The 11,594-nt window shown below is 44.7% G+C and overlaps 1 protein-coding gene across 1 annotated transcript in view; it reads right to left on the reverse strand.

Annotated features, from left to right (window-relative positions):
- Positions 1–206: 206 nt before the first annotated feature.
- The window catches only part of WNT5A (wingless-type MMTV integration site family member 5A), a 20,827-nt gene continuing 9,439 nt past the window's right edge, over positions 207–11,594 (reverse strand). Inside the window, exons 4-5 of the mRNA XM_015410041.1 lie at positions 7,696–7,988; positions 207–1,079 (exon numbers count right to left, since the gene is read on the reverse strand). Coding sequence (XP_015265527.1) covers positions 621–1,079; positions 7,696–7,988 — 752 coding nt within the window. The 3' untranslated portion in view covers positions 207–620. The remainder of the gene's footprint in view (positions 1,080–7,695; positions 7,989–11,594) is intronic.

Below are 11,594 nucleotides of genomic sequence, written 5' to 3' on the forward strand. Positions count from 1 at the left end.
ACTAAGAAGAAACACCATGTACAGACCTGCATATCACTGAGTCCATATGGATCATGCTCCAAACCAGGCCCGTAGGCAGGATGTTTTAATTTGGGGGGGCTTTAAATAAGTCAGGGGGTACCCTGCACAGACACCCCCACAAAGGAGCACCAAAAATAAAATAAAAAATTGGAAGGGGGGGCTGAGCTGAATGGGAAGTTGGGGGGCCTTGGTAGTAAGTCGGGGGGCGGGCCCCAAGATGCCCCACTGTAGCTACAGGCCTGCTCCAAACCCAAGCAAACACCTTATCTACTGCACATGTACTGTGTTATTCATGAGACTATATGAAGATAGGCTGAATTTCCCTTTAACTACTCTATTTTTTATTTTAAGTCTTAATTCTGGTTGCATAAAATAAATATTCTCTCAGGTTCTCCTCCACTGTTTCAAAAAATATAAAACTATGCACAGTCTTAGCCGGGTGCAGTAACATTTCCCATCACTTCTCTTTGTAAAAAATGTTTTTTTTAATATATAAACAAGGAAAGCAACCCATTGGGCTCTATAAATAAGAGCGGAAATCATCTTAGGATAGTGACCTCTGCTGGTAGACTGGAAGAGCTCCTCCCCCTCAACCCCACCTATTTGCAGACAAACTGATCCACAATTTCTGTGCACTTCTTGCATTTCACATAGCAGCACCAATGGAACTTGCAGTGGCAGCGTTCTGTCTGCACTGTCTTGAACTGGTCATAGCCTCGCCCACAACACATGAGTTCACAGCCATCCATGCCTTCGGAAGTCTTATTGCAGAGCCGGCCCTGCGTGCCCAAGGAGCCAGTGCTCTCATTGCGCACGCAGTAGTCTGGGCTGGGATCAATGTACACAAGATCATGGATGGTTGGGGCATTGAAGCGGCTGTTCACCTGCACCAGCTTGCCCCGGGTGTTGAGTTTCATAGCTGCCGCGCTATCATATTTCTCCTTCAGAGCATCACCAACTTTGCGGAAGTCCGCCAACTGTAGCCAACAGGTCTTCAAACTGCAGGATCCAGACACACCATGACATTTACAGGCCACGTCTGCCAAGCTATACACTGTCTAAAGGCAAGGGAAAAAGAGAACAAAGGTCAGTATGACTGATGCAAAATGTCCTGTGCCTCAAGCATAACAACAACTTCATTATGGCCTTCCCAACAGTAAACTGTCACAATCTACAGCATGTCCCTCCCTGTCTCACTATGGTCACTTTTCTGAAGTGAACACAGGCCTAGTAGTGCTTATTGTGAGGAATTTGTCTCCTTTACAAATATGGACCACTTGCCTTTAGCTCTCAGCCAATACATGACAAATGGAGGATGCCCTGAAGAAAGAAAAACCTCTCCATGGTCTGTGTGTCAGTTGAATTGTCAATAACAGGTCCCGATCAGACAGGTCTTTAGATCTGCACCAGGCACCACTCACGCCTGGTGGATTTAAAGGTAATGACCAGACAGCAACATCTGGGAAATGTGCCTCTTCCATGATCATCCTGTTTTGCCGTGCTAGGGAGCCGTACTTAATAGATACTGGTGAAAGTCCAGTGTTTTTGCTTCCCGACGAGCCACTGATGGACTTTTCCCCATCTAATTGTTCCATCGCGCAATCAGCCCATTGGGATAGTCTAACGTCAGACCATCCCAAGCGGTCGCCATTTAAAAAAATTCTAAGCAATATGCACATAAATGTGTAAATGCGCGACAGCCACAGAGCTCCACTCAAACGTTCCAGACAATTTCATGTTTCTGAACGGCCCATGAATTTTATGAACTGCATTAAATAAAAGGGTACCTAGAGGGAGGTACCACTGGCAGTGCTTTAACTATTCAATTCCACACATGTGCAGAAAAACAAGTACACGTTGAGGCACAGATGCGCATGCGCAAACAGATTAAAAAAAAAAAAACCTGACCACACAGCTCCTTCAGGTGGATGCCGTCTAGACAATCCACTGCAGAGTACGTGCGCGGTAAGGAGAGCTGTCTGGTCGTGCAACGCTGGGTAAAAAAAAGATCTAGATCAAATTAGAGCTGGGCCAATGCCCAAGACAAAAGGATGTATGTCTTATATCTCCCAGATTAGTGGGGAAGCCTTCCTTGTAGTATATCAATTACTCAAAATGCAATACTTTCTCCAGTCATGGGGACAGTATGCATAATAGTCATGTATACCTCAAAACAGAATCATGTTTATTTTGCAGTGCTCCTGGTGTTCTCAGAGATGGTACTGTCCCCACTGGAGGGTGCCATAAGCTACTGTGTGGAAGGCTGTTTACACACAGTGGCTTACCACATTAATTGGGCAATTTTTCTGTATCCTCCCCTCCCCCAGGCATTTGGATTAACAAGAAGGCAAGAACACATCACAGCGGAACACACATCTTTGCACAAAGAAAATCCAACCTCTGTTCTTAATATCATCAAGGATCAGAGGATTTTCCCTAACCCTGCTATAGGGTAAGTGAGGGTAAAGTGGACCTATGCTCACAGGTAGCCCCTTATATTATATTTTAACTTGATAAGCCCATGTGGGTGAGCTGTTTTAATTTGGCAACTCACCATGTGGTGATGGCCACAACTTGAAGCAATTTAAAGTAGCTTCCATGTGTTTCTGTAACAGCTAGAGTGAGTGAAATAGGACTGGGAAGCTGACTGATTGAAATGGTGGTCTCTGTTTTCCAACTTGATTGTTTCTGGGTCATCATGAAAGAAATGCCCCCAAAGCTCTTAACAAACAAACGCTCTAATGAACATATGGGACTACTGTATATCCTGGCTGCCTAACTCAAATTGACATAGATCTGCTTCTACCACTAAAATAACAGACAAGCTTTTGCAAAGAAAACCCTCCACTACCTGATAACAACATAGGCGACTGTGACGTTCAGATCCGGCGAGCTATAGTTATGGCTAACCAAAGTTAGCCTCCAAATAAGCAGGGGTCTTTTGGGGCCGGAGCGCTGCTCTGGCAGCCCAGGCACCGAAACAAATGGCGGTGGCAGCAAGCCCCGCCCCAACTCCCTGCGCTGCAGCCCCCTGCTGCCCTGCGGCCCGTGGGAGGGCAGAAGAAGCCCCACCACCGCCTCCCCGGTCCAGCGCTGGAGCGCTGCAGCCCATGAGAGGGCAGAAGAGGCCCCCCGCTGCCTCCCTGAGCCAGTGCCAGAGCGCTGTGACCCGTGGGAGGGCAGAAGAGGCCCCCTGCCGCCTCCCCGGGCCAGTGCCGGAGCGCTGTGGCCCATGGGAGGGCAGAAGAGGGGACCCCCGCTGCCTCCCGGGGTAAGTGAGGGATCTGCGGGGGGCGGTGGAGGCTTGATTGGGGGAGTGGGGGGTGGGAGAGCCTCCCCCCCATCTCTTTGCCCTCTTTCTTTCCCTCCTTTCCTTCACCTTTCCTTTTCTTTCCCTCCTTTTCTTTCTCTCTTTTCCTTCTCTTCCTCCCTTCCTCTCTTTTCCTTCTTCTTTACTTTCATTCCTTCATTCCTTCTCTCTACACTCTCTCTCTCTCTTTCCTTCCCTCTTTCCTCCTTCTGCGGCCCAACTCTAGTGAGGAGGGGTTTAAACTTTAAACCCCTTCTCTCTTCGCTCCCCTCCCCCCGGCTGGGGAAGGGAAGGGGAAGCTTTTGAATATGCCTCCCCCCCTTTTGCTTCCCCTTCTGACATCACTTCCGGTGATGTCAGGGGGTGTTGCATATGCTAATGAGCTATTATGCTAATAGCCTAGTAGCATAACGTATATTAATGAGCTCCTGCAGCTCTTTTTCTAGGAAAAGACCCCTGCAAATAAGTATACATACATATGTATGCAGACATATTCCAAAATACTCACAAAAGCTTATGTTGAAATAAACCTGGTTAGTCTTAAAGGTTCCACATGATTTCTGCTTCACTTTGCTACAACAGACTAACACAGCTACCCTTTTGGAATTGTCTAAAAAATGTCAGGTCTGTTTAACTCCTGGCTGATATGATCGATATATTTCTAATTCAGAGATTTCACGCTGGATTCTTCGTTTGATGTTCCTCTGTTGAAGAACGTGGTCAGCATTTCTAGTAGTACATGTATTTATTTACATAGCAGTGTCACAAAGCACAGGAATCTAGCATAATGTAGAGGATAGTGTCAGACTAGGAGATTTGAGACCTGTATTCAAATCCCCACTTTGCTATGAAACTCCCTGGGTGACTCTGGTCCAGTCCAGTCTCTCAGCCTAACCTACCTCACAGGGTTGTTATGAGGATAACATACGGATGTGAGGATAGCCATGAGCTCCTTGGAGGAGGGGCAAGCTAAAAAGGTACCAGAGACAGACCTCATTTTAACTCCACCGTTCCATTTTTTCCTCTCTCTTTGCTATGCCTACATTCTGCTGACTGAAAATCTATTCTGTGCATCTAATTAGGCACCTGATTAAGCAGGCTCACAAAAGCTTGTGCTTCAATCACTCTGCGAATCTTCAAAGAGCCACCAGACATCTTTTGTTCTCAACCTCAAAATCTTGTCTCTGGCTCTAGTATGGAAGAGGAGATCAGTACAGTATATTCCCAATGACGAGACTAAAGTTGTTGTTGGTCGTGTAATAAATAAGGATGATGAAGAAGTCATGAAATGGGAGGGAGGACTGTGATCCAAGCCAAGATCCCTTTGAATTTTGGCTCAGCTCGTGAATAAAGCTTGGCTTCATTCCAAACAGCCCTAGCCCATTCCTGTCCTCCAAGCTTTATTTCCAGTAGCAATGATGGGCAGGACCGTTTCTTAAATTTCTATTAGAGCCTAAATCTTTTTTTCTTTTTCTTTTTTTGCTGTCAAGTCACAGTCAACTTACAGCAACCCTGTAGGGTTTTCAAGGCGAAAGCAGTGTGGCATGTCACTGCCTGCCTCTGCATAGCAACCATGGACTTCCTTGGTAGTCTCCCATCCAAGAACTGATAACGGCTGACCCTGCTTAGCTTGCAAGATCTATAAGATCAGTCCTAGCCTGGGCTATTCAGGTCAGGGGCCTGAGTACTTACTAGCTAGGGTTGCCAGCCTCCAGGTGGGGCCTGGGGATCTCCTGCTTTTACAACTGATCCCCAGCTGACAGAGATCAGCTCCCCTGGGAAAAAAATGGCTGCTTTGAAGGGTGGACGCTATGGCATTGTACCATGCTGAGGCCCCCCCTCCCCAAACCCCACCCTCTCCTGGCTCCACCCCCAAAGTCTCCAGGTATTTTCCAACCCAGACCTGGCAACCCTATTACTAGCAGGTATTCCCCAGTGCACAGGTTTCCTAATTTGCTAGGATTTCTGGACCTTACTAAGACCCCCCCCCCAAAGCCCTAGCCCAGAGATCTGGGCACTAGGAAGCATCTATTCATAAGTGTCTGAGGAGCTAAGAAGCAGGTCTCCCTTTATATCACCTTTCCCTCCTTTTTCTGCTAATGGAAAGTAAATTCGAGGGAAAGAAAGGGACCCAACCAACAAGATGTCTAGCCGTTGCCACATTCCTGATGTTATCAGGGTGTCACACAACTAGGCCCAGAGCTCAGAATGGAATGAACTTTAACATGAGCAAATTCAGATGTAATCTGAACTGATCCCCCATTGGCTCTACTTAAGAGAAACTCATTCTGAATTGACAAGCGAAAATACTGCCAGTAATAAATAGTGGACACTGAAAGGGAGTAGCTGCCTGCTGGCTTTAGAGTGATTTCTGTGGTTCTCTTTTGTAATGGTAATGTGTGCGTTTTTAAAATGCCGCTTCTTGAACTATTGAAAGACTGGCGTAAAAATAATCTAAAAATACAATCCAGCAAAAAAATCCATCATGGCTAAATTCCAGTGAATTCAGTGCCACGGGACTCGATCTCTGTTAACTTCTGCAGAATTGTGCCTGTCAACCGGGATTCAGAACAGCACCGCTTATGTAGTTTTCTGTGTACACTATTTTCCACCAGAGTTTCATCTTTCAAAATTATCCCTCTTGACCCTCCAATCTTCTCTTTAACCTCTAATTTTTGAAAAAAACAGGGCCTAATCAAGTCACATTTAAATGCTACTGATTTCAATTGAAGAGATTAAAGCAGACACTTAAATTTGCTTCCATTGAAATAAATGGCTGTTAAAAGCATCTAATATTGATTGACTCGTACTCTTAGCTTAGAGGGGGTTAGGCAGAACAGTGGTTCAAAGGGAGTGCTGGGAAGGGGATACTAAGCATGCACTGGTGCCAATCTCCTTTTGAACTGCTATTTTATGTAATTCCAGAAATGTTTGGGTTTCTTTAAAATCTCCAGGGCAGTTAAAGAGAAGTGGTATGGGAGGGGAGCGACAGGTAAAACATTCCAAAAAGAGAAATGGGTCTCCATACAACCCCCTAGACCCCAGCCAGAGTAGTCCCTAAAATTTATCTTTCTAACAAGCTTTGAATAAATCATTCCGGAGTAGTCACGCAATTTACTGGCCTGCCAAAACTAGGCTTGCTTTGGAAATCAACATTTTCTTTTCCTTCCATCCTCCAAGAAAGGCAGGCAGCCCCAACAGCAGACTTTCCACTCTTGGTTCAGAAGTCCCTTCCACACCAAGCTTCATGCATGGCACAGAGACTCCAACTAAGCTCGAAACTCCCCCAAATACCTTTGGGTGAAGGACAGGCCTACATCGCAATATCCTTTTTGTAAAGCCTTGGCAAAGAGGCCTTGTTAATTCACCCCATATAAATAGACATGAGTCAATGTTGACACAGCCCCAAATATGCTGGGGTCCACATTAAGGTGGACGCTAAATGCCACTTCCATCCAACATTAAAAGGGGGGAGGGGAGTTCGAACTCTGCCGAATGGCATGGCAGGAAGGGAGATCAAATGGGGTGGGGGAGCGAGGAACCACTGGAAGGCTATAAGGCAACTGTGAAAAGTCATTTTTCTTCTGCCGAAGCCTTTCCATTGCTTTCAGATGCCTTCTTCTCACATTTAAATGCTATTAATTTTCAATTATCCTTCATCCTAATTCACCTTGAAACACGAGTCTAAAGTCTCTAGCCGACTACTCCTGGCACCGTCAGTTCTAGGAAAATAATGACTTTGGCTCCTTCACTTCAGAGCAATAAAATGAAGTTTACACTCCTTCGTTTAAAAGATTTTGAAGATTAAAAAAGCCATAAAAACCAAACTTCCACCGCAGAAGAACATGTTTTCTAATAATATAGTGAAGGGCCCCTTTTTTTTCACAGCCTCACAAGGAAGGAGGAGAATAGAGCCCCCCGGGGCCCCCCGCCCCCGAATAAGGTTTCACTCTGGGAATCATGGTGCTTCATTGTTCCCCTCCAAAGACAACTGGATCAGTTGGAAACATAAACCCATAAAATCCTATCCTACATAAAATTCACTCGGCATGCAACAGTTTTACTAGAGCATCCTGAAGGGGAAAGATGTCCTTTGGATAGGGTTTCCAACCTCCAGGCAGGACCTGGAGATCTCCCGGAATTACAACTAATCTCCAGATGACAGAGATCAGAGATGGTTAACAAGAGTGAGCTCAGCCATTAAGTTTCACTTGAAAGTAACTGGGGTGAAAATTCGTCTTGCCAACCGGACAGGCACAATTTTCAGAAAACAGATTCAACAAACCAAAGGGTGCTTGGAAACCACACTCCTGGCACTCAGGTAAGAGGAGATGGCAGGAAAAAAGTTCTGTTTGGCTACTTACTCTTCTCCCCGCCTCATTGTTATGCAGATTCATCAAGATCCTAGAACTCTCATAAGATCCTTTCTGATATATTCTCTCTCGCTCGCGGGCGTCCACAAATTCCTTGGCAAAGCGATAGCCATACTCAATGTTGTCCCCACAGCCACCCCACAGCCAGTCCCGAGGTAATTCTTTTGGTCGGGCAGCCCTGCTGCAACCACAGGAAGAGAGCTCCCCCTCTCGGCAGGCCCGGCTCATTGCATTGACCACTCCAGCTGCACTGACAGCATAAGTGAAGGCAGTCTCCCTGCTACCTGCGAGGAAAAACAAAAAGATTCACTATTCAGTACAGGGCAAGAGATAGGGATTTATACTTTACATTATGAGCCCCCCTAAAAAAGAAACATGATTCATGTACTTTCTTTTAAAAAGTGAATTGCAACAAAGAAACAAGAGACAATATTTCACCCGGATTTCTGGTATTAGACAAAGCTCAGATTGGGAAAACAGCACCAAAACACTTTCGTTTGGGACATCCATTTTGATAACAGCTGATCAAAGAAACCTGCCATCTTGAAGTATGCCAATTAATCTGATGAGGAAGGATCCTGTCACAGGAGAAGCTTCTGGCCTGGTCATCTCTTAAATAAGTGACAGAGAAAAATGAGATAAGGTTTCTCAAAAATGTGTTCCATATATAATGACCATATATGAAAAGAGTCAAATATTTTGTACTTATTGATTGACTGATTTGTAATTTTTAAGTAGTTTTTCATGGCAGGTTTTTTTGACAAACAGATTATGGGAGTTCTCGTGGGATAGCTTGAAAGAAAATTCATTTGTTAATATATTACCTCATCCCACTTTACCCAGATAGAATTCAGCTAGACAAACTTCACTTGACAGGAAAAAGAGAGCACCACATTAACAGCTGGAATACATTTTACCAAAGTCAAAGTCTGCTTCTGGTCTCCTGGAAACTCACATTTCCAGTTCTTCAAGAAAGGGAACCAACATTATGGTCCCAATCCTCACTCCCTTTCACAGCAGGGATTCCCAAGGAATAAGGGTGAAACTATTTTTGAAGGTTAACTTCACAAGGTTCTCCCCAAGGCTCTGAAAGCTAGCAAGTTTTACAATCATAATTCTGAGGCACTTTTCATCAAGGACTTAATTTTTAAAGACAATTCTACATATCAGTTCATTCCAACAACCAAGCCGGCTGCTTCAGAAAATATTTGCTATGAGTTGTTCCATGAAATGAAACGAAAAAAGACCTCTTTAGAAGTAGATCAGACACCCAAAGATACACACCAAAGTCCATATCTGAGAACATGCCAGTCTCTAAGAGATACCTATATCAATACAAGCCCTCCAACGCTTGTGTTTATATTGGTCTGTTTGACATATTTAGCTTTGTCTCTGTGGGGCTACTTATTCTTTTTTTAAAAAAAACTGATGGCGACTATTGATTATATCTTAAAATTGAGACTCAAGTTACTCTCTGTTATGCACATTATGGAAGAACTCCAACATCTCCACTCCGCTAGGATTTGCAATGAGCTGCGTTAAGAGTTTTGCCTCTCTCTAATCCACTTTTCCATACATTCTAGAAAAATGCTACATTTAGAAACCCTCCCCATTTTAAAGAATCCTTTCAAATGTGGATAAAGGCCAAAAGTTAGAAATGAGTGTACTTATAAAGATAAACAACAGGTGGGAGAAGCTGACTTGCTCAAGAGGGAGCAGGAATCGTCTGAGCAAGTTTATCCTGTGCCATGAAACTTTAGAGACCAGGCACATTTATTATTGTGAGCCACCTTCAATGACCAGAAAAGGCAGGGTATGAATGTTTTAATAAATAAAATAATAATCATAAATAAAGCAAGCTGTGTCAACCTTGACATCATTGAAAGCCTTGCTGCCCGCCAAATGTCGGCCAGTTTGGAAGAGCCTCACTCTGTGAGAGGCATAAACATGCTTTCCTATGTGGTCAAAAAGAATTCCCAGGAGCATGTCTTGTGCCCATTTCCAAAGGGAAGAGAAGAAATTCCTCCCCACACTGACACCATTTTCAGAGAAAGGCCTCCAAGCAAGCAAGAACATCAGCTGACCTTTTTCCAAAAGGAGTTTTGGGCTGCCATCCTGCACAGATGAAGATGGGTAGTCCTGTTAGTCTGTCTGTAGGAGCAGAAAAGAGCAAGAGTCCAGTAGCACCTTAAGGACTAACCGAATTTGTGCCAAGGTATGGAGAAATGAGCAGTAACTCAGGAAAGCTCATTCCCTGCCATAAATTATGTTAGTCTTTAAGGTGCTACTGCACTCTTGCTCTTTTTTACTAATCCTGCCCGGAATTAGGCTGCTGACATCCAAAGGTATTGGTGGGATTTCAGCAGCCTGCCTGGAGTATAACCTTAATTTTTCACAAATTTACTCCAAAATATGTTAAAATTCCAAGTCCTGTTTTCTTAGACAAGCTTTCTTAACCCATGGCACAGATCCCACTATTATAGCCAAGATAGTAGAACTGTTCTCCCCCAGGAGGCCCAGTCAGACATTTGGGGGGGGGGGAATTGCTCATTGTTTCGTTGCAGTTTATTGCTTTCTTTCCCTCCAGCAATACACACATGTTCCTCTTACTATGCAACTAACGTTCCAGGATCATTCAGACACAAGGAAGCGGAAGGTTTTATTGAAGCCAGGGATACTGTAGCTCACTGATTCACAGCCCACTGATATTTCACTGACAGTGAAAGCCAAAGCTTGCACTGACTTTGTCCAATCAGAATTACAACTCTAAGGGAAAAAGTACAGAGATCCAGTTCTTCACTAATCTTTTGGGGTACCATAACTGTGTTTCAGTTTACTATTTCAGCAACAATGCATTCATTTGAAAACAATACAAAAGTATTGGCATTTAGTTATTGACATCAATGGAATTCAGACATCAGCCTTAGCCTAAGAAAATATATTGATTTCTAGAATTTGGTATGGTATATTGAGCTTATAGTCTTCAGCAATTCCATCAGCAATGAATTTAAAAAAACCTTGAAGACCCAGGGTCTAATTGACACCATCTTCTATCAGAACTGTACTCAGAAGTGGATTGACAGCAATTAGCAGTGTGCGTAAGCAAGGGGCAGAGATCTGAAGTAGAGATCTTGTCCCACTTTCAAGAGAAACATCAACCAATCACAAAAATAGGCCCCACTGCTGTTCCGGTGGGTGGATCGGCGATGGCAGTCACTCTCCTCGAAGTTCGAGGAGGCAACTAGCACACCTTCGGCTTGGAGGGGTGCCACCTCAAGTGACACTCCCACGGAACCCTTGTGGTGGGTTCCAAGCCAGAGGGCTTTCAAGGGTTAGCCTCTTCGACGGCTTGAAGCTGTGGAATAGAGGCTTCCCTCCGCCCTGATGGTCCAGCCGATGGGTGACCTATGGGTGTAAGCCAATCTGACCGGGACAAGCGCTGGAGATCAAGCGGAATAGTGATGGAAGAGAGCGGGGTCAGAAACGACCAACAATGAACGTGAGTGTGAGATAAACGAAATAGATCAAAGAAGGGAAGGGGGGAGAGGGAAGAGAAACAGCGTTACATTTTGAGAGACTTACTTGAGTCTGGAGAGGGAAACGACAAGTCTTTCGAGCTCTGAAACAGAGGTGTTGAATTGTAAACAAAGAGAGAACATGGCGGTTCCACGAGGGAAAATAAAACCGAAAGGGAGCCAAAGTCCAAGATTGGAAGAGGAGAGGGAACAGATGTCATGAAGACGTTAGCGGATATGCTGAAACCAGAATTGGAGCAGCTCGGTGGTATTAACCAGCAACTAGCCACACTAAACCAAAACTTCGCCTCGCAGCAGCGCCAGCTGGCAGAGACGGAGAAAAAAGTGGAGCAGGCAACTGAGAAGCTGGTAGAG

The sequence above is a fragment of the Gekko japonicus genome, unplaced genomic scaffold (assembly GCF_001447785.1).
Source record: "Gekko japonicus isolate JY-2015 unplaced genomic scaffold, Gekko_japonicus_V1.1 scaffold259, whole genome shotgun sequence".
In the NCBI taxonomy this organism is placed as follows: Eukaryota; Metazoa; Chordata; class Lepidosauria; order Squamata; family Gekkonidae; genus Gekko; species Gekko japonicus.